This window comes from Ornithodoros turicata, chromosome 4 (assembly GCF_037126465.1).
Source record: "Ornithodoros turicata isolate Travis chromosome 4, ASM3712646v1, whole genome shotgun sequence".
Taxonomy (NCBI): Eukaryota; Metazoa; Arthropoda; class Arachnida; order Ixodida; family Argasidae; genus Ornithodoros; species Ornithodoros turicata.
Window position 1 is genome coordinate 78,257,850 of NC_088204.1, and position 23,324 is coordinate 78,281,173.

The following is a 23,324-nucleotide window of genomic DNA, read 5'->3' on the forward strand; positions in this document are numbered from 1 at the left end:
AGATTGAGACCGTTTTGCGCTTTATTTACGAGTTTTCCCATTTAGTACGCGAGGACGTTCAGTCACAACTCGCAGACGACAGTGGTTCTTCTCCATGGCCACGACCGCGTTAAAGCACGTTCGTGATTGGCTATGGCCGTTGAAAACATTGCCTGATTGGCTGAGTCTTAATTGTTACGTCACGTCGACGACCGCGCATGCTTATACATAGTTGGTGGTGGCTACAACTCTGCACCACTGACGTTCTCCGTCAATCTGTGTTGGCCAGTCGTGCAGTTATTGATTGTTTCTTTGCTCTGAATGTGAGAGATCTTTTTACGCCGTGGCTATTATCCGAGATATCTGTAATAGTGGCCGGTTCCGAGTCATTTTTTACACGTCGTATAGTCACCTCTAAGCTTTTCAGTCGACAGAGGTGCATCAGTGGCGGATTTGATATGTCTCCGGGTTCAAAACGATTTGACCTGCAGACACAAATTTAAATCCGGACTTGACCTGGGTTAGATATGCGCTCATCGGTAAAATGGAAATTCTATTCGAGTCCGATTTGTGTCGACAAATCCACATCGCTGACGTAGGATGACGTCTCGACTCCGGTTGGTCGCGCGAGTTCAATGGACGGACACAACCAGTATAACCATAAGCAACGGTGCAGAGGTTTTATCGGTAAAATGTGCGGCCACGAAAGTGTGTGTGTGTGTTTTTTTTTTTTTTTTTTTGGGGGGGGGGGGGCATTGTGTTGTCACAGGGTCTAAAAGGCGTTCGACATTGCGAGTTACGCTAGTAGTTAGTAGTAGTTAGCATTCCCAGATGCGGTCCATTCACTCAGCAAGATTTCGAGCCCTACTTTTCGACACTTTTCAGCATTGATAATCGGGCATATAGGATGACTTATCTGCTTACCGCACGGAAATGTAGTATTTCCAGATATCCTTTTTTTTTTTTTTTTTCAACGGCTCGAGTGGGAGTCGGTTGTGGCAGCCCCACAAAACAGTTGCAGCGTTGAATGCGCCTTTGAAAGTTTATTATTCCCACCTGCGTTCCAGAAACCGTGCAATCACAATCGGACCGTCACGGCTGCAGAACGCAAAAGCTCTGACGCAAACCCTCGCAAAGTTATCGTCTATATATATATATATATATTTCTGCTATTGTTCTCGGAATGTTCTGGAAGACCAGTGTGCAGCTATATAACCCACGGCCTGTGCGGCGCACCAATTCCTATCGCAGATCGACGACGAGAGACGTTCAGCTCTAAGAAATCATGGCGTACCCTATGTCCAACACCGACAAGCTATCCTACGTGCAGATGCAAACGCTAGCCAAAGTGCGTTCCACCCACGGGTATCACCTTATTATAACGGTAAATACCAATCTATTACACGAAACTTGCTCGGTGAGGCCTTCGTACATGCTATTTCGACGAATATATGAGGGGCATTCAAGTCAAACCGGGACTTTTCATTTTTCGCAATAGTAAAATGAACTTACAGGCGAGAAATTAGTTTTATTTTTCAACGTAATCTCCAGCTGCACTAATGCACTTGTCCCAGCGTTTCACGAGGGCTTGGATGACAGCAGCCATGGTCGGACCGCATTCTTGACATCGTCGTCGCAGCTGAAATGGCGACCCCAAGGAACGCCTCCAGCGGCCCGAAGAGGTGGAAATTGCTGGGGGCGAGGTCTGGACTGTAAGGGGGATGTGGCAGCAATTCCCAGCCAAGTTCCTGTAAGGTGCGTGTCGTGAGGTGCGTGGTATGCGGGCGTGCATTGTCCTCTAGGAGGAGGACTCCTTTGGTGAGGAGGCCCGGCTTTCCGAAACTGGAGGTGTTCATGAATGATAGTGTTCAACGTTACCACAGAAAGGTCCGTTTTACGAGCCAGTTCGAGACATGTTATCTGTCGGTCCTTGAGGATCAGGCGCTCCACAAGTTGGATGTTGTCAGGAACTCTGACGCTGGGCTCTGAGCCGCCCCGGCCGGGATCGTCCTGCACTGATGCACGGCCGTCTCGGAACCGTTTGCACCACTCAAACGCTTTGCTGCGGCTAAGTGCATCGTGGCCATACTGAGCCTGAAGTCTTCTGTGAATTTCAGATGACTTTACGCCTTCATTCACGAGAAACTTCATGACAATTCGCTGTCCGATATGCGCGCTCACCTCACTGTCGGCCATCTTGTCCAGCACGTGTCTTCTGTTTTGCACAAATTTTGGACCACCACGTGGTGAACGCGGAGGCCTATCGCGTATGAAAATGACGAAAAAGAAGTGGCGCCAGCCATTTGTACGCTCAGGAGACAGAAAGTCACGGTTACTTGAACACTCCTCATATATATTTATATATATTTCTGAAATCAGTCGGCGGAAAAAAAAAAGAAAAAAAGAAATCGCTTTTTTCTTTTTTTATTGAACTGACAACATCGTAATACACATGGTAAGGCACTATATACCAGTCGGATCATAGCTACAAGCTAGTGCGATCCGATAATATTTTTCAACGTTTAGTTATTCAAACGCGGCAGTTACATTAAGAAAAAAGATTGGCTGAGGAAACACACATTTATACAAGCGCTAAGATTACACAATAACCAAAATATAAATATATATATCATCAATCCTTCTTACTGACATCACTATAACGATATATTCAACAAGAATCGAACAGAAACCTCCGGACGGCTAATTTGAAGTGTTTGGCTACAACGACATCAAGGGGCAAGGAGTTCCACTTTATGACCCCTTGGTGTTGGAGAAGGTATCGCGTCCTTCGAGAACCCTTTGTCATTGAATCCTTTCAGTTTGGTAACAAAGCCCCCTTACCACAGGCGCCTGTTGGCCACAAACCGGCGATTGTGGTACATTACATTGAGCGCGACAAAAGATCATCTCGACTAGCTGGTGCACTGCACCAAAATGGCGCATATCTGCTCGCTGATAAGCGGAGTTCGCTTGGATTCAGGCTTTTCGGGCGGTGCAACGGCGACTCTGACGTCAAAACAAGCTCCTCCCGTGAAGCGGCAAAAGATCAAAAGATGGCCAAACTCTCTCTATATACGGCTCTGAGATGCGCCTGAAGTGCTCGTGCACGTGGCTACCATGGCGCGGAAACAAGATGGCGCATGCTCGCTCTCGGAACTCAGTGTCGATACTCTGAAGCGGAGCTTATTTAGTGACTCTAGTTAGCCTATATTAGAGTCACTAAATAGAGAGCAGGGTAGCGACACTGGGCCACGCCGGCGAGCGAGCCCGCCTTCTTGGAAGGAGAAACCACGTGACAGGATCGACCCAATCGCGGACACCGAACGGCGGCTCACGGCGCGGAAAACGAATGCAGTACTCTGTACCCCTATTTAGTGACTCTAGCCTCTATATAGGGCAGGTCGTTTCGTGGGGTTTCTGTGCCTGCACTATGTCCTGAGGTTGTTTTCATTTTGTCAACTAGATTACTCGTGACTGGCATAGAGCATCGTGGTCTCTTTGCAGTTTAAGTTTGATGCTAGATTGCATGTTTTTCTTTCTTCTTCTCCTTATTTCAGAATCCCTTTCTTTCTAAGCAAGAGTCGGCTGGCGGGGAGGTGACAGTGTGCAAACTACCTCGTGGCCTAACGCTAGGGACAACCCAAACATTCCTCTTCTATTTCCCTAACCTGACAGGGTCAGCCATGTAAGTGAAACTGGACTTGCCATTATTGTTTTTTGAGCTCCGGACGGGCTCACACGGAAAACCCATCCGAGTGTTTTTGACGCCCATAGAACTTGCGCATATACACTCTTAAAAATGAACTTCACCACATAGCACGCTCCTAGCCAACCATCACCCCGAATGACAACGTTCTCGCCCTAGATTTGTTGAAAACGGGAGGAGGAGCCTATTTTGTGCCGTGCATAATGGCACAAAATAGGCTCCTCCTCCCGTTTTCAACAAATCAGGGGCGAGAACGTTGTCATTCGGGATGGTGGTTGGCTAGGAACGTGCTATGTGGGGAAGTTCATTTTTAAGAGTGTAGAAGAAATAAAACGAGATATTTTTCGTCCAAGTGTTGTAGAAGTGGCTGACAGCTTCAAAAGCAAACTAACATTTAAAAAAAAATCGCAATGAAAACGCGTCCGCTTCATAACATAAAATAATGCATCATGTGGACAGTGGCGTCACCTAGAGTCACGCTAGCGCCACCGTAGGCTCTTAAAAATGGGCTTCACCGCATAGCACGCTCCTAGCCATTCGTCATCTCGAATGATATCGTTATCTGCCCTGACTTGTTGAAAACGGGAGGCGTGTGTCTTTTCTGTGTGTGACACTTGTGCTGTTCATAATTGTCACAAAAAAAGGCGTACGCCCACCCCGTTTTCAACAAATCAGGGCAGGTAACGATATCAGTCGAGATGATGGTTGGCTACACTCTTAAAAATGAACTTCACCACATAGCACGCTCCTAGCCAACCATCATCCCGAATGACAACGTTCTCGCCCCTGATTTGTTGAAAATGGGAGGAGGAGCCTATTTTGTGCCGTGCATAATGGACACAAAATAGGCTCCTCCTCCCATTTTCAACAAATCAGGGGCGAGAACGTTGTCATTCGGGATGATGGTTGGCTAGGAGCGTGCTATGTGGTGAAGTTCATTTTTAAGAGTGTAGGCGCGTGCTATGCGGTCAGGTTCATTTCTAAGAGGGTATTCCGTCGTCATTACCACAGAATGCCCTGTCCGCATGTTGTTGTATAATATAATTAGAGCCTGACTTTTTCGGGTTTTATTTTTGGCCAAATTCGGGGGGTAAATATCGGGTGATATTTTTCATTTGAAAATTCGGGTGTATTCGGGTTAAATCCCGTTACGGCATATTCTGTCGTCAGGAATTCGGGTGATTTTTTTTTGTTTAATAAAAATTTGTCTTAACATGGAACTAATGTTTAGCAATGTAATCAAACTTTATTTTAATGCACGCTTATGAGTGTGCCACGCCCCAGATGTTTTCGGGTAGATTCGGGTTAAACCCGAATTTTACAGATTTCGTTCGGGGGGTAAATATCGGGCGGATACGGGTTTAACCCTAAAAAGTCAGGCCCTAAATATAATGCAGAAAGTGTTCCAGCACGATTCTCCGCAGGATCAAGTACCGCATTCGCAATGACGACGGCGAAACCGGAGACACAAAGGGCGCGTACATGGAAATTCTTCCGACGAGAGACGGCATGACATTCTACCAATACAGTTCCGCCATCGGCATCAAACCAAAAACCATTTTCAGTGGCAGTGCCGAGTTTACACAATTCGCTCTGGTGCAGTTGGAGGCAGCGTCGAATGGATACACTAAGGTGAGCTCTTCGTACTGATACATTTCGTACATACAACTGCTGGATGTGTTTGAGCACGTCCGAAGACCCTGTGAATAAAAATGAGTGCGGGTATATATACCCGCAATACCCACAGGCGCCGAATATTTGGCCCAAAATACTTTCCAAAACGTTATCCAGCAGACCTTCCGTGGTGCGTGTTGTTCAACTTCGGCGCAGGAGAGGGGAAAAAATGGGCGGAGAAATCACGTGGGCAGCGTTCCTCCACTCACCGGTCGGCGCGGAGTAACCAACGTGCTCGATGTTGTGGTTGCGGTTACTTCGTTGCTTCCTTCCCCACGCGGGCTCTCCGTGTCCAGTTTGTTGTGCTGGAGGGCGGCCAGTCATGTGCAGGGGCGGATTTAAGGGGAGGACGGGGGGGGGGCGGTGTAACGAGGGTATAATACCCTAGTAGTAGCACTACCAAGGGCATACGGTGTATTCAAAGTATTGAGAAAACATTGAGACACAATTGAGTGACAATATTATCCATTTCCACAGCTGTTCTACAATGGTGTCTACAAGAATACCGCAGATGCACTCAACTTCGGTGCTCACTTCGTGCAACATACGATTGACAAAACGTTCAACCCCCTGATGGTCATGGAAATACACCACACTTACATCAGCGACAATAGCAAAATCTTCAACACGGTACTGTACTTTCATAGCAGATGACAGCCCATATAGCATTTGAAGTTAAAGTGGGACTCCGCAACAGAATTACCATAAAGGTTGTGGTATGTCCGTAATCTTTAGGATGTCAGGAACATGTGTACGAAATATCTCGGTCCAAAACTGCGCAGATTTTATTCGAGCGAATTATAACGAAGTGAGCGCTTCGCCTCTGTGAAGCGAGAGGGCGCTGAAAGCAACACACTGCTGACATCATCCGGCATCCGTCAAGGGAGAAAGAATGCAGGCTTGGAAGCAGACGACAATGCTGAGTGACGTCACGGAATCCTCCTCCGGACGAACCGCCGTAGTATGGAGCTCTGCTTCCTGCTCTTCGCATTTCGGTTTCGGTGTGATATTTGTCATCATTTACGAATTAATTTTTAATTAATTAATTTTAATTACTCGCGCAAAATGAATGCGATTGTTGTATTCGGTATCGCGGGGGTGGTTCGTATTCGGTATGATGCTCACCTAATTTCTTTTTCTTGCGAAGTCTCCCTTTAAATGGACCTAACTGGATGCTTCTGAAATGGATCGAAAAAAGTGTGTGCGAAGTGAATTTTTAATGCATGCACATATGTGTTCATAGTGACAGCGTGTTTGGTCGCCGATGGAATCACATTCTGTTGTAACGTCGTACTTGCCGTTTCTCTTTGTCGACATGAAATAGACATATACCATGAAATAAACATGCTTCGTGCAGGTTTCATTAATATGCGTGTGACAAAAAGAAAAAGAAAACATTTTAAAGAAACAGGGACATGACAGGGAAACCCTCTGTCATTCATGAAGTTGTTCTTCCTGGAGCCACCGTGTAAAACACTTTCAAACGAATAGACCTTTACCCAAAGATACGTCACATTGACATTGGCGGACAGATTGAAACCGAAACAAATCGGAAGTTGAGGGCTGGGTTCTTCCACGAATAGCACTTGTTCGCTGCCTCCTATTGAAAGAAAAGTAGGACCGAAGGTCGCATCCCTTTCAGGGACCATCGTAATCCCCTCAAGATCCTGGCTTTCGGGAGCGACCTTGTTCACCCCTATAGCTTCGAGCGTAGTTCAACTCTACCAAATTGGTGGCGCTGTGGAACACTATGACATCATTTGTTTACAAACAGGGAGAGGTCTATTGAGAGGAAAGTTGGACCGAAGGTCGCGTCTGTTTCAGGGACCATCGTGATCTCCTCGAGATCCTGGATTTCGTTCGCGACCTTGTTCACCCATATAGCTTCGAGCGTAGTTCAACTCTACCAAATTGGTGGCGCTGTGGAACACTATGACATCATTTGTTTACAAACAGGGAGAGGTCTATTGAGAGGAAAGTTGGACCGAAAATCGCGTCTGTTTCAGGGACCATCGTGATCTCCTCGAGATCCTGGATTTCGTTCGCGACCTTGTTCACCCATATAGCTTCGAGCGTAGTTCAGCTCTACCAAATTGGTGGCGCTGTGGAACACTATGACATCATTTGTTTACAAACAGGGAGAGGTCTATTGAGAGGAAAGTTGGACCGAAAATCGCGTCTGTTTCAGGGACCATCGTGATCTCCTCGAGATCCTGGATTTCGTTCGCGACCTTGTTCACCCATATAGCTTCGAGCGTAGTTCAACTCTACCAAATTGGTGGCGCTGTGGAACACTATGACATCATTTGTTTACAAACAGGGAGAAGTCTATTGAGAGGAAAGTTGGACCGAAAGTCGCGTCTGTTTCAGGGACCATCGTGGTCTCCTCGAGATCCTGGATTTCGTTCGCGACCTTGTTCACCCATATAGCTTCGAGCGTAGTTCACTCTACCAAATTGGTGGCGCTGTGGAACACTATGACGTCATTTGTTTACAAACAGGGAGAGGTCTATTGAGAGGAAAGTTGGACCGAAAATCGCGTCTGTTTCAGGGACCATCGTGATCTCCTCGAGATCCTGGATTTCGTTCGCGACCTTGTTCACCCATATAGCTTCGAGCGTAGTTCAACTCTACCAAATTGGTGGCGCTGTGGAACACTATGACATCATTTGTTTACAAACAGGGAGAGGTCTATTGAGAGGAAAGTTGGACCGAAAATCGCGTCTGTTTCAGGGACCATCGTGATCTCCTCGAGATCCTGGATTTCGTTCGCGACCTTGTTCACCCATATAGCTTCGAGCGTAGTTCAACTCTACCAAATTGGTGGCGCTGTGGAACACTATGACATCATTTGTTTACAAACAGGGAGAAGTCTATTGAGAGGAAAGTTGGACCGAAAATCGCGTCTGTTTCAGGGACCATCGTGATCTCCTCGAGATCCTGGATTTCGTTCGCGACCTTGTTCACCCATATAGCTTCGAGCGTAGTTCAACTCTACCAAATTGGTGGCGCTGTGGAACACTATGACATCATTTGTTTACAAACAGGGAGAAGTCTATTGAGAGGAAAGTTGGACCGAAAATCGCGTCTGTTTCAGGGACCATCGTGATCTCCTCGAGATCCTGGATTTCGTTCGCGACCTTGTTCACCCATATAGCTTCGAGCGTAGTTCAACTCTACCAAATTGGTGGCGCTGTGGAACACTATGACGTCATTTGTTTACAAACAGGGAGAGGTCTATTGAGGGGAAAGTTGGACCGAAAATCGCGTCTGTTTCAGGGACCATCGTGATCTCCTCGAGATCCTGGATTTCGTTCGCGACCTTGTTCACCCATATAGCTTCGAGCGTAGTTCAACTCTACCAAATTGGTGGCGCTGTGGAACACTATGACGTCATTTGTTTACAAACAGGGAGAGGTCTATTGAGGGGAAAGTTGGACCGAAAATCGCGTCTGTTTCAGGGACCATCGTGATCTCCTCGAGATCCTGGATTTCGTTCGCGACCTTGTTCACCCATATAGCTTCGAGCGTAGTTCAACTCTACCAAATTGGTGGCGCTGTGGAACACTATGACATCATTTGTTTACAAACAGGGAGAAGTCTATTGAGAGGAAAGTTGGACCGAAAATCGCGTCTGTTTCAGGGACCATCGTGATCTCCTCGAGATCCTGGATTTCGTTCGCGACCTTGTTCACCCATATAGCTTCGAGCGTAGTTCAACTCTACCAAATTGGTGGCGCTGTGGAACACTATGACATCATTTGTTTACAAACAGGGAGAAGTCTATTGAGAGGAAAGTTGGACCGAAAATCGCGTCTGTTTCAGGGACCATCGTGATCTCCTCGAGATCCTGGATTTCGTTCGCGACCTTGTTCACCCATATAGCTTCGAGCGTAGTTCAACTCTACCAAATTGGTGGCGCTGTGGAACACTATGACATCATTTGTTTACAAACAGGGAGAAGTCTATTGAGAGGAAAGTTGGACCGAAAATCGCGTCTGTTTCAGGGACCATCGTGATCTCCTCGAGATCCTGGATTTCGTTCGCGACCTTGTTCACCCATATAGCTTCGAGCGTAGTTCAACTCTACCAAATTGGTGGCGCTGTGGAACACTATGACGTCATTTGTTTACAAACAGGGAGAGGTCTATTGAGGGGAAAGTTGGACCGAAAATCGCGTCTGTTTCAGGGACCATCGTGATCTCCTCGAGATCCTGGATTTCGTTCGCGACCTTGTTCACCCATATAGCTTCGAGCGTAGTTCAACTCTACCAAATTGGTGGCGCTGTGGAACACTATGACATCATTTGTTTACAAACAGGGAGAAGTCTATTGAGAGGAAAGTTGGACCGAAAATCGCGTCTGTTTCAGGGACCATCGTGATCTCCTCGAGATCCTGGATTTCGTTCGCGACCTTGTTCACCCATATAGCTTCGAGCGTAGTTCAACTCTACCAAATTGGTGGCGCTGTGGAACACTATGACGTCATTTGTTTACAAACAGGGAGAGGTCTATTGAGAGGAAAGTTGGACCGAAAGTCGCTTCTGTTTCAGGGACCATCGTGATCTCCTCGAGATCCTGGATTTCGTTCGCGACCTTGTTCACCCATATAGCTTCGAGCGTAGTTCAACTCTACCAAATTGGTGGCGCTGTGGAACACTATGACGTCATTTGTTTACAAACAGGGAGAGGTCTATTGAGGGGAAAGTTGGACCGAAAATCGCGTCTGTTTCAGGGACCATCGTGATCTCCTCGAGATCCTGGATTTCGTTCGCGACCTTGTTCACCCATATAGCTTCGAGCGTAGTTCAACTCTACCAAATTGGTGGCGCTGTGGAACACTATGACATCATTTGTTTACAAACAGGGAGAAGTCTATTGAGAGGAAAGTTGGACCGAAAATCGCGTCTGTTTCAGGGACCATCGTGATCTCCTCGAGATCCTGGATTTCGTTCGCGACCTTGTTCACCCATATAGCTTCGAGCGTAGTTCAACTCTACCAAATTGGTGGCGCTGTGGAACACTATGACATCATTTGTTTACAAACAGGGAGAAGTCTATTGAGAGGAAAGTTGGACCGAAAATCGCGTCTGTTTCAGGGACCATCGTGATCTCCTCGAGATCCTGGATTTCGTTCGCGACCTTGTTCACCCATATAGCTTCGAGCGTAGTTCAACTCTACCAAATTGGTGGCGCTGTGGAACACTATGACATCATTTGTTTACAAACAGGGAGAAGTCTATTGAGAGGAAAGTTGGACCGAAAATCGCGTCTGTTTCAGGGACCATCGTGATCTCCTCGAGATCCTGGATTTCGTTCGCGACCTTGTTCACCCATATAGCTCCGAGCGTAGTTCAACTCTACCAAATTGGTGGCGCTGTGGAACACTATGACGTCATTTGTTTACAAACAGGGAGAGGTCTATTGAGAGGAAAGTTGGACCGAAAGTCGCTTCTGTTTCAGGGACCATCGTGATCTCCTCGAGATCCTGGATTTCGTTCGCGACCTTGTTCACCCATATAGCTTCGAGCGTAGTTCAACTCTACCAAATTGGTGGCGCTGTGGAACACTATGACGTCATTTGTTTACAAACAGGGAGAGGTCTATTGAGGGGAAAGTTGGACCGAAAATCGCGTCTGTTTCAGGGACCATCGTGATCTCCTCGAGATCCTGGATTTCGTTCGCGACCTTGTTCACCCATATAGCTTCGAGCGTAGTTCAACTCTACCAAATTGGTGGCGCTGTGGAACACTATGACGTCATTTGTTTACAAACAGGGAGAGGTCTATTGAGAGGAAAGTTGAACCGAAAGTCGCGTCTGTTTCAGGGACCATCGTGATCTCCTCGAGATCCTGGATTTCGTTCGCGACCTTGTTCACCCATATAGCTTCGAGCGTAGTTCAACTCTACCAAATTGGTGGCGCTGTGGAACACTATGACGTCATTTGTTTACAAACAGGGAGAGGTCTATTGAGAGGAAAGTTGGACCGAAAGTCGCTTCTGTTTCAGGGACCATCGTGATCTCCTCGAGATCCTGGATTTCGTTCGCGACCTTGTTCACCCATATAGCTTCGAGCGTAGTTCAACTCTACCAAATTGGTGGCGCTGTGGAACACTATGACGTCATTTGTTTACAAACGGGGGAGGTCTGTTGAGAGGAAAGTTGGACCGAAGGTCGCGTCTGTTTCAGGGACCATCGTAATCCCCTCAAGATTCAACTCTACCAAATTGGTGGCGCTGTGGAACACTATGACGTCATTTGTTTACGTCTTCTGGTCTCGTCTTCCTTTCAGCAGATCCTCATTTTATTTGTTCCAGAACTAGGCCTAGCTGCAGCCGAAAAGAAAAGACCAGGAGAGCATGCTAACTGCTTTTTCAAAAATTCCAGAATGTAAAAAACATGCAAAAAACAACAAGAACAACAACAACAAACAACATTAACAAGAAAGACAAACAAACAAACAAGAACGCGCGCACGTGTAAAGGATGGCGGGTCCGTGAACTTGTTCCGCGTGAAAAGCTTGCCGTGAAAGCTCTGTTACTGTTCCATTAATAAGGTTTGGAATAAAAAGTAATCCGACCGACCAAAGGTCCAACACATATAATGTGATCGATTGTGTTTTCTCTCCTTTCTTAATAAGAAAAAGTAATACTAATTAATAATCTCGGATTGCTTTCTATACGTTCCTCCTTCAGAGTGTGGACTTCAAGAAGCCTGAGTTGCCGTTGTCACCCGGTGCTTACATCCTCTGGGAAGGATCTTCCAACGGACCGTAAGTTCCTCTGAGTTATGTGTAGACGTGTATAGTTGCTGTCTTTACGTATACTCTTGGGAAATACAAGGAATAATCTCGAGACGAGTATGATATCAGAGCCGTCCTTTTTCTTGTTCTGTTGTAGGTGCATGGGTTTTCCGGATTTTCCGGTTTATAAAAAAAAGAAGGAAAAAAAAACGTACGCCGATAAAATTGGAATTTTTCGAGTTTCGAAAAGTTTTTCGAGTGACAGAAGCTTCGTTTTCTCGAACGTCTGGACGGGGTCGTTACTGACACGGTATCGAAAATTCAATATCGAGAATAGGGTAGTTTGACTGCTATTTGATGGAAGATGAAAAGAGAACCCGTCAAGTGCTTGCCGGTGCTCCATCAAATAGCAGTCAAACTATACTCTATAAACCTCTACCCGAGAAACGTCATCATGACGTTGGTAGACAGACTGACACCGAGACAAGTCGGAAGGGGAGGGCTGGGTTCCACGAATGGGCACTTGTTCGCTGCCTCCTATATTGAAATAAAAGTAGGACCGAAGGTCGCGTCCCTTTCAGGGACCATCGTAATCCACTCAAGACCGTGGCTTTCGGGCGCCACCTTGTGCGCCTCTTGCTTCGAACGTAGTTCAACTCTACCAAACTGGTGGCGCTGTCGAACACTATGACGTCATTTGTTTACAAACAGGGAGAGGTCTATATGTAGAAGGACGGCAGACGCCGAAAAAAGCCACTCGTAGCGACGGAACTTTCCTTAGTGCAATATATACATATCGCACTGAACCCGGAATTAGATTCCATGCCTTTCCCCAAAGGACAAGAAACAACAAAAAGTTCGGTTTGGACTTCGGATTGGGGAAACAGCTCACGAAATATGCGATAATATGCAGAGTTCGAGGTAACTCGTTACAAGTAACTCGTTACTGTAACTAAGTTTTTTTTTTTTGGTAACTTGTAACTTAACTCGGTACTTTTGCGCCGTGGTAACTTTCAGAGGAACTCGTTCCTTTTTCAGGTAACTTTGCCAAAGTAACTTAAGTTCCAAGTTACTTTTAACTCGCTTTTCACTCATATCCAAATATTTTCTTGCTTTCTCTCCGGTTCTTCCATGGCATTTTTTACCATAAAACGTGATATTCAATCAATGTCAGTATTTCATTCAGTAAGTAAGAACCGCTGCCATTGAAATGAAGCTGAATCATTGTGCGCCCACAGGGAGTAAAGCTGCAAAGCGTTCGAATAGACCTCTACCAGAGGAACGTCATCTGTTCCTGTCGGTCACCTGATATCGTAGCCGTTTTCAGAACAAAAATCCGTTCGATAGATCGCCCGCAAAAAAATTAGTGAAGAAACGCCTTTTTTTTCTTTATTTTGTTCATTGCGCATCTTCGGAGACCCATCTTTCCTTCACCCCCAGTGTGAGAGGGTGGAAGAGCACGCCGTCGCCTCTTGTGTCCTTGAAAAAGATTAAGACGTCTGATGAAAGTGTGCGTGTCATTTTACCGAACGACGCTAAAGGTTTTGATGTGTGCAATTTGTTTCCCAGAAAAGAACTCACATAAACATGGGTCCGCGCCTTCGCCACTCCGGGTATTACGAGGAGGAGAAGGTATGATGCCACGTCACCGATGACGTTATGAGGAGAACTCGTTCTGGTTCGCCGGTCAGCGGGTCAGCGCCTTGTCCCTTTGCCGCCGTAAACCAGTAAAGGAGAGGCCGAATCATTACCGAGCCAGGAGAAAGGCTTTTTCAGAACCAGCCGAGTAGCAGACGACAGAGGAGTAGCAGACGACATTTCTCTAGACCAATCTGCGAGCGTTCTCCTTATCGCGTCAGCGCGAGGTTCCGGGCAGATCACCGGCTGGTACTGCTCTTCACCGCCGTTGCGCACGGTCGCTTTTTGCGGCGTACTTTAAATTCAATTCCCGCGATAATTATGACTCTGTGGTGCGAATTACTTCGCATGGTGCATCTTACTGGCCTACTTAACAGTTTTATGGGAAGAAAACAGGGTGTTAAAAATTACTTCTGTGCTACTTTAAACTGGATATTATACGCAGGTTCACGGTCAAGTACAATAACGTCACGATCTTCAGCAGCTCAAAAGCTGGTACGGGACTTCGTCTCCTGATGAAGATGTTCACAATTATTGTCCTCGTTGGATTCGAGGAGGACGCACTGACGAGCGTAAAGAACCCCAAACTTACTGGGCAGACGACAAATCTCATACATCCGCTTATCCTGTCAAGTAATTTCAAGCTGACAAACTTCCACATGGTAAGAACACATGGAAGAACACAGAGAAAGCAAATGGGTAGAAATCCAGCGAACCGGTAGAGACGTAGGAAGGGAGTTGCCTCAGGACAGAAGCCGCCGATATTTCGAACAGAGACTGAACAACTGAAGAAGAACTGTCTCTGTTCGAAATATCGGCGGCTTCTGTCTTGAGGCAACTCCCTTCCTACAGAGAAAGCAAGTGTGGATGCTGGTTCAAGATAGAGCCCTGCACGGGCCCCCGACACGGCAGGCGGCCCGGGCCGACAAAATGCGCCAGCACCGCGGGCCGCACCGGGCGACACCAGCTCCGGTGGCGCAACGGTAACGCGTGCGCTTGGAGACTGGGAGGTCCGCGGTTCGAATCCGCGGGCCGGCTGTGCCGTCTGGGGTTTTTCGTGGGTTTCCCTCAGATGTGTAATAGGCGTATGCCGGCACAGTTCCCCTGAAGTCGGCCCATGGACGCAGCTATCCTCCCCCCGAGCGGATTCCGCTCGGTCTTCCACTTCACCCTTTCCTCTCCTCCACCTTTCCCTTCCCGAGAAACATGCCGCCTTTCAGGCAGGCAGACCTCTCGGTTCCTCCCAACGACACTCCTCCTCCTCCTCCTCGGACCGTGCGACACACATGTTTCAGAGAGTCTTGCTCGCGACCAGGCCATGCAGCTCACTCCACACAATGCAGGACTGTTGGACGCTGCGTATGATTCGACCATCTAGAGCATTCTCAAAGCCACTTCACATTGCTCCTGACTCCTCACATATTTCACAATCACATTCGCTGAGCTTGGTGACAGGGATAGGGATTGGGAGAAAGTCTTTCCCGACAACATCCTCTACCTCCACAAGAACTTTGTAGTGCAACGATAACGAGCTTGCTCGCGTGCCTTCTGGAATTGAATTTGGTCTCGTGCCGTTGCGGTGCTAAACCGCGAGGTGTCGCATGTTTGTGGCTGGAAATACAGGGTGTGTGCAGAAAAACATGACCCGCATTTAGGCACATAGCTTGTTGCCTACCTAACTAACGAACTTCCGGTGGCGCACGATGGCGCATTTATGCGTGCGAAATCTGCAGAAAAATTGTGGAAGCCACACTCAGCTTAAAAAATAAACGGAACAACGAAAACGTCGGCTTCCGTGCATCAGAATAGGGCAACATGGTGGACAACAGGGTGTATGTGAAAGGGCAACACGGTGGACGTAGGAGAGTTGTGTTCAAGTACCGCTAGGGGAGCTATCGGTGCATAAATCGAAACGATGTCCCACATGGATGCTCATCGGCAGTACCCCTAGCGGTGCCTGCACACAACTCTCCTGAGACCGAAATGCACTACCATGCACTGTCATGACCGCCCTATTCTAATGCATGGAAGCCCATGTTTTCGCGCTCTGTTTATTTTTTTACACTGAGTATGGCTTCCAGGATTTTTTTGTAGCTTTCGCACGCATAAATACGCCGTCGTGCGCCACCGGAAGTTCATCGGCTAAGTAGACAACGAGTTACATGTAAAAATGCGGGTCATGTTTTTCTGCACACACCCTGTACTATAGGCCGGGCTCTACTCACTAGGCCGGACCGCGAACCGCGTTAAAACGGAAAGGCCAGGGCCGGGCCGGACCATTTTTCGATGCGCCGGGCCGAGTCTGTGGGCTTAATCGCTTCATCGTCGTTACGGTCGTTACAAGCTAACGAGTGGCGGGAAATTCAAAAAGGCGGGCGGGAAATTTAAAAAGGTGTGCACGTGATAAAACACGTGCACGGCGCTCTTCGCGCGATACGTTAAGGCCGTGGTACACGTCACGCGCAATGTGTCACGTGCCCACCTTTTTGAATCTTCCGCCACTCGTTAGATTGTAACGACCGTAACGACGATGGAGCGATTAAGCCCCCTGGCCCGAAGAAGTCGGTCCGTGCAGGGCTCTAAGCTCTAAGCTCAAGGCACTCACGCGAAAGTAACAGGACAACTGGGAAAACACACACCCTCTGAGAGAGAAGAAGAAGAAGGAAAATATGAACTATGGTAAGGTTAGAGTTTTAGAGAGGTAAGGTAAGAGAGTATTTAGTGACTACTCTAGTACACTCTTAAAAATGAACTTCACCGCATAGCACGCTCCTAGCCAACCATCATCTCGAATGATATCGTTAGCTGCCCTGATTTGTTGAAAACGGGAGGCGTACGCCTTTTTGTGACACTTATGCTGTTCATAATTGTCACAGAAAAGGCGTACGCCCCCCGTTTTCAACAAATCAGAGGCGAGAACGATATCGTTCGAGATGATGGTTGGCAAGGAGCGTGCTATGCGGTGAAGTTCATTTTTAAGAGTGTAAGGTCGGGGGCAAGATGCGACGTGGTTTGCTCGACGCGTTCCTCTCTCAGACTCAGAGACGCTTTGCTCCATGCGCTTGAAGCTTGCTTCATAGGTGGCTCTGCATCTCCGCTTTATTGCACATGAGATTTGTACAGATCGGTGCATGCGTTGAAGAGAGAAAAAATCGACCGGTTACTTCTGTGCATGGAATGTAAGACCCGCACGCTTACACTCTTAAATATGAACTTCACCCCATAGCACGCTCCTAGCCAACCATCATCCCGAATGACAACGTTCTCGACCCTGATTTGTTGAAAACGGGAGGAGGAGCCTATTTTGTGCCCATTATGCACGGCACAAAATAGGCTCCTCCTCCCGTTTTCAACAAATCTAGGGCGAGAACGTTGTCATTCGGGGTGATGGTTGGCTGGGAGCGTGCTATGTGGTGAAGTTCATTTTTAAGAGTGTAGGAATGAACTTCACGGCATAGCACGCTCCCAGCCGACCATCATCTTTCTCGAATCTGCCCTGATTTGTTGAAAACTGGAGGTGTATATATACGCCTCCCATTGGGCTGAGTGTTCATCTGAGCTGGTTCTCTTTCAAAGCAAATCTGTCGTGAAATTCGATAGCGCTAATTGTGTTCCTGTTTGTGGGTATACGCAGGAGACCGGTAGCCGATAAGGAAGGCACGGAACCAGAACACACCAGGGCTGAAGCACAACACCAGCGATGGCTGCAGTTTTCGCGTATCCGTGGCCATCGGAACGTGTACCACATATCTCCCAACGAGTCCCTTATCTTTCCTTCCCTATCACTTTCGCTAATCTCCCTCCAGTTTGTTACCAACACTTTCATCAAAGCCTGGGGACACCCCAAGCAGCACAATGTACTGCGTCCCAGGACAATGTAGAGCGTCCCAGGCAGCACAATGCACTGAAAGTCGAGTGCAATAGGGGTGGACGGGTAGGTGGAAGACCTTGAACAGACTCGTGAAACTACCCAAGCAGCAAAATGTGCTGAAAGTCGAGTGCAATAGGGGTGGACGGGTAGGTGGAAGACCTTGAACAGACTCGTGAAACTACCCAAGCAGCAAAATGTGCTGAAAGTCGAGTGCAATAGGGGTGGACGGGTAGGTGGAAGACCTTGAACAGACTCGTGAAACTACCCAAGCAGCAAAATGTGCTGAAAGTCGAGTGCAATAGGGGTGGACGGGTAGGTGGAAGACCTTGAACAGACTCGTGAAACTACCCAAGCAGCAAAATGTGCTGAAAGTCGAGTGCAATAGGGGTGGACGGTATGTGTCTTATCAATGTTCTTGAGTATCACGATTCTGTTCAAGGTCTTCCACCTACCCGTCCACCCCTATTGCACTCGACTTTCAGTACATTGTGCTGCTTGGGTAAGGAACATTGATAAGACACATACCGTCCACCCCTATTGCACTCGACTTTCAGTGCATTGTGCTGCCTGGGACGCTCCAAGAACGGGGAAGAGGGGAGAGATAAGAACACCGATAAAGAAATGAAATTTAAAAAAAACGACTCTGTGCAGATATGTGACAATGTAATTTGTAGTGCACTGTCTGATAATCAAAATAAAAGCGGTTGGTAGAAGCGGCAAGGGTGCGATGCGTTTTCTCCCTTCCTCTCGAGCAATTCGAAACAGAGAGTAATGCCAACGCCACCTAGCGGTGGTTTCAAAGTGGTCTTCGCACTCGGCCTTCACGCCAGAAGAGCTAGTCACCTGCCTGCTTGAGCATCAGGTCGTAGTCAATTCACGTCTTGTCACCTATCAAGACACGAACGGGTTCAACGTCGAAGCATATTGAAACCCGCGCAATCCCGCATCGGCCGTAGTTCAGCATATCTCTGCCTGGTCCGCAGAAACTCTGTATAGTAAAGCCGAAACTGACTGGATCAGGTTTGAACTGCTTCCTCTTCATCGCATCCCACGCCAGTCCAGAAAGGCAGTGAAATCGGAGGATTTCATTATACTACACTATCATCATAATCGCCCTAGCTATTTCTTTTTTATTATTTTCTTTAGCTCTATGTTCTTAGCCACTGGCCTTCATAATACGAAGGTCGGTGACTTTTCCTGTGTTTGCGCAATAGAGCTTGGTATGGGATGTAGCAACCCCACGTATAGTAGTAGAATGGGTATACTCCTGTTGACGAGGCGATTATGATGATCTTTCCGGGGAGTCCGGGTATAACGATGCTCCGATATAACGTTCACGCTATCTCCATATTGCTACAAACGGACTATCCCTCACCTTGCCATGCTTTTCTTTTTGCCACAGGACTTTCGCTCTTCCACAGGAGAACAAAGAACGAGACATATAACGAACAAAACTTCAGAGTGTATGCTTTAATGCCTTCTATGTTGTGTCTTCAGCCAAGGCATACCGTGTGATTTGGAGCGAAATGCACGTTGTACGGTTTGGGAGTGACAGAACAGAGTTCGATATTCAGGAAGTATCTTATCACGGCTTCAGTCGCTTTTTCTCTGCCTGTCAATGGCCTGAAACTCTCCGCTTTGCCTACCATGCGCCACCGCCAAATTTCGATTCGTGAGATATGCAAAGTTGTGGCCTTGCGTTTTACAACACGTCCGTGGACATGCTTTCCTGTGAAGCCACTTCCACCGTCGCCAATGCATGCTGGGAAAAACCCATAGAGGCCGAGTGTCGGTCATGTCCCAGCATCTCCTGCTCCATGTGGACGCTGGAAGATGGCGGAGGAACGCGACACCACCAGAGGCGTACTTGTTCGCCGCAGAGGGCAAAGAGACAAGGGGGCTGTCCCTCCTTTGGTGTTACACTGAGCCAACGGTAGTAAGCACTGCGAAGCGAGCGTGAGAGACGGTTATTACGATGTACCGGATATTACGATATTTTTATTCTCGTCTCCTCGCGTTCCTATATACTGGCACATCACGTTTCTCCGGTGTGCGATAGCGCGTCTGTATATGTATAGTGACTAATATCACGGAGATAGCCATCACGACTGTAGCCGGACATCGCTATATGCGTGAATTGCTGCCCACAACATGGCCGCAGAGCCCGGCGTTGTGACCGGCGTCCTCACATCACTTCGTCAATATGAACTTGCAACCGGCGTGTGTTTTCGCTGCACTAAACTGAAGTAAAACCTGAACTTTCCTAAGCGGTCTCTGAACTTGGGGGATGTTCCAGGACCCGCACACGACTGTTTCGCAGATGATCGCTTGCTAATTCATATATATATATAGGAAAATAAGCCGTGCTGTTCAGCAACAAACTTGCATGTTGTCATCGATAGAGCACAGAATAAAGCCCCGATAGAGCCCAGCGCGGGTCAGAATTTTTTAACAGCGCCCGCCCCGCAACCCGGAAAAATGAAAAAAAAAAAATAAACCGGCCAATATGCATGGAATGCAGTCACTATATAATCACTTTATAGAGTGACTATAGCTACAGCCTCCTATATGCACGTTTCGAGGCTACGCTATAGCATACCAGCTCCGGTGGCGCAGCGGTAACGCGTGCGCTTGGAGACTGGGAGGTCCGCGGTTCGAATCCGCGGGCCGGCTGTGCCGTCTGGGGTTTTTCCTGGGTTTCCCTCAGATGTGTAATAGGCGTATGCCGGCACAGTTCCCCTGAAGTCGGCCCATGGACGCAGCTATCCTCCCCCCAGAGCGGATTCCGCTCGGTCTTCCACTTCACCCTTTCCTCTCCTCCTCTCCACCACCTTTCCCTTCCCGAGAAACATGCCGCCTAATCAGGCAGGCAGACCTCTCGGGTTCCTCCCAACGACACTCCTCCTCCTCCTCCTTCCTCCGCTATAGCATAGCCGCGGTTTTTAGCTGTCACGTTTTTAGTCGCGGTTTTTAGCTGTCGAGGTCTGCGGCTGTCGCGTTTTTTGCCTGTCGCTGTTTTCTCCTACTCGCGGTGTTTGGTGGTGCGACATATGTTTGTCGCTGATGTTGCCTATCGCGATTTTTGTCTGTCGCAATTTGTGGATCTCGCGGTTTTTTGACTCGCGACTTTGACCCAGAACCAGGAGAGGTTAAGTGGAGGGTGTACCAACCAGAGGGCGCTCGTGTGGTAGGCGATACTCGCCACGACAATGACGAGCGAAGTTCGGCACATCCCGAGAGTGGCACAACGAAAGTATGCCGTCAGGAGCAGTCCCTGCCACAGAACGCAGACCAGGTGGAACAGCATGTCTAGCAAGTACGCCATCTTGTGCGGTGCCCAGGACGATCCTTTCCTGGGAAAAGAACAACTGGGATGTTCCTTGCTTTTGTTGTTGTTGTTGTTTCCCTAAATAATAATATTAATAATTTGGGGCTGACAACGTCGCTGACAACTACGCTCATGAGTCACGAGCGACGCCACAGTGGTCTGAGTAACTTATATACCCATCCACAAAGTTGCCACCCTCCTCGGCCGGGTTTGAACCCGCGACCTTGAGATCAGCAAGCGGACACGATACCGACTGAGGCACAGGGAGCGGCATTTCTTTAAATGAATGCGCGCAACGCACCATTCACCAAAGTAGTTGGTGCCTCTGTGCTCGCTCCAGGACAGAATTTATTGAACATGAACGTTTGCAAGATGCGACAGTCATCTCGTGCTTCTGTTCAAGACAGTGTGTGTAGCTTCGGGTGTTTGAAACTCCCGCCTACCCCGCCTAATCGTACCCTCGGTAGTGCATGTTAGAGTCACTAAATAGGGGTACAGAGTATCGCATTCCTTTTCCGCGCCGGAGCCGGCGTTCGGTGTCCGCGATTGGGCCGATCGTGTCACGTGGTTCCTCCTTCCAAGAACGCGGCGTCCATGTTGAGTCCCTTCCATCCAAAACCGGTTTCCTCGGTTGCGAGCTGGCTCGACTGCGCGCAGTTCTCCAGCGGAGAAGGGGGAGATTGGCGTCCCGTTGCTAGGCGACGCAGCCACGCCGGACCCAAGATGGCGGTCTCGCTCGCCGGCGTGGCTCAGGGTCGCTACTCTGCTCTCTATTTAGTGACTCTAGTGCATGTTGGAAAGGGAATGCAAGACTGAGGCTGCGTTCCAATACGCCGCTTAGTCGACTGCCTAGCGGTCTAACCGGAAGTGCCGCCATGTTAAGTCTCGTTCCAAATCTCGCCAAGTCCGCTATTCAGTCGGCTACCGCCTAGTGCGCATCGATGCAGTCTAGTTACCATCTGACAGCCGCGATAGCTGAGAGCGGGAAACGCTAATACCTGCTGCCGTACGCATTTCTTGCGTGAGCAACGAGATGGCGCCACAGGCGCCTCGGCTAGGCAAGCCTGTTCCAATAGTGACAAGCAAAGGGATCTACTCAGCTGCCTAGTCAGGCGGCTTCGCGGGCGCGAGGTATTGGAACGCAGTCTGAAACCCTATGTGAAGGCTCCCAAGGCTCCCGTGTGAAGTTCCCCTAGAACCCCTCTCGAAATATTTTTCTCACTATACGGTACTGGTTGAAGACACACGGTGGTGGTGTTACTAACGGAGCTGCTTGCTCGCCGACGTTTGACATGTAGCGTTTCGGGGTAAAAACACACAGGCAAGCACAGCCAGTGCCAGGTTTCGAATACGGGTCTGGACGTGGGGGAGGTCAGTTATCCTAACCACACGGCCACGGGAACTTTCTCTTGTGTTTTCGGAGCGAAACTCGGTTAGGACCATGGTTATAGGACTCACCGGAGGAAGTAAAGGTGAAATAGGAAGAAGATGATACACCAGGGACATCTCTGTTTGTACCGGTGAAAGAAGGAGTCGAGGACAATTTCTCTGGCACAGACGCAAGTCCAGATGGTGTGGTACACGTCTTCCACGGCTACCATCGCCATGACCCACGTCTCGCCACCCTGCAGTGTACAAAACTCTTCTTCACTTTGATAACCGCGAGTCGGATCCCCGTGATGTAGGCCTGCTTCAAACGCTTTCTAAGGCCCCTCTGGATTCGCCGCCACGGCGAATATACACGGAACCTACACGGCGAAAGGAGAGTTACTTACACTTCGATCCATAGAAAATTGCACGCTGACGACGCGTGGTCGACGCCGCCAGGCGGTGGACTGTTCTCGTTGCTACATTATGCCCTAGAGCCTCCATTCTGATGATCATGATATTGGGGCTTATACCTTTGCAATGGTAAAACATCTATAGGTCCAGTCTATCCCGAAACCGAAACCAGCCACTGTACCCAAACAACCGGAATAGTTGTAGCTTTGGGACTGTCCGGCTGTTTCGTTCTAATAGCTGGTTTCAGTTTCTGGATAGACTGTTCTGCCTACATATTTTACATATTTTTCATTCCTACTTTATACTGTCTAACCAACCTGCCAGGGCTTGCCGTTCGACGCCCTCTCTGACGAGGACGCCCGGGGCGCGGCTGCCCCTCTTGCACCCCCGTCGTTACGGCTCTGCTCACGGCCCTCGTTTGAGAGGAAGAACAAAGCTAGGCTAAACAGCAAACTTTACCAGACAATTTTGCCCAATATTGTCCTGACCCCTGGTGGTGGTGGTGGTGATGGTGAAAGGTCTCGCCGTTGTCGGCCTCACAGATGTGGGCAACGTTACGACTGATGCCCCGGGGGAATGTGCGTCCTGGGCTCACTTCTAAGG

At 48.4% G+C, this 23,324-nt stretch overlaps 2 protein-coding genes across 4 annotated transcripts; one reads left to right on the forward strand and one right to left on the reverse strand.

Moving 5' to 3' along the window:
* The first annotated feature begins 1,231 nt into the window (after positions 1 to 1,231).
* LOC135393521 (uncharacterized) lies at positions 1,232 to 18,331 on the forward strand. 2 transcript variants are annotated; one of them, XM_064623930.1, is made up of 7 exons: positions 1,232 to 1,363; positions 3,537 to 3,664; positions 5,110 to 5,317; positions 5,837 to 5,989; positions 12,056 to 12,132; positions 17,375 to 17,580; positions 18,184 to 18,331. In XM_064623930.1, the coding sequence occupies exons 1-7, from the start codon at positions 1,265 to 1,267 to the stop codon at positions 18,234 to 18,236; spliced, it is 924 nt and encodes a 307-aa protein (XP_064480000.1). In that variant the 5' UTR covers positions 1,232 to 1,264; the 3' UTR covers positions 18,237 to 18,331. The 2 variants fall into 2 exon arrangements, with proteins under 2 accessions (XP_064480000.1, XP_064480001.1); XM_064623931.1 differs by lacking the exon at positions 18,184 to 18,331 and adding an exon at positions 14,186 to 14,402 and having other exon boundaries at positions 17,375 to 17,488.
* Positions 18,332 to 19,066: 735 nt separating this feature from the next.
* Positions 19,067 to 23,128, reverse strand: LOC135393522 (uncharacterized). Of its 2 annotated transcripts, none has more exons than XM_064623932.1 (5): positions 23,039 to 23,128; positions 22,715 to 22,840; positions 22,398 to 22,564; positions 20,782 to 20,964; positions 19,067 to 19,554 (listed from the first exon to the last, which is right to left on the reverse strand). In XM_064623932.1, exons 2-5 carry the CDS (start codon positions 22,724 to 22,726, stop codon positions 19,314 to 19,316), a joined length of 603 nt encoding a protein of 200 aa, XP_064480002.1. In that variant the 5' UTR covers positions 22,727 to 22,840; positions 23,039 to 23,128; the 3' UTR covers positions 19,067 to 19,313. The 2 variants fall into 2 exon arrangements, with proteins under 2 accessions (XP_064480002.1, XP_064480003.1); XM_064623933.1 differs by having other exon boundaries at positions 22,715 to 22,812; positions 23,039 to 23,125.
* Positions 23,129 to 23,324: the final 196 nt, after the last annotated feature.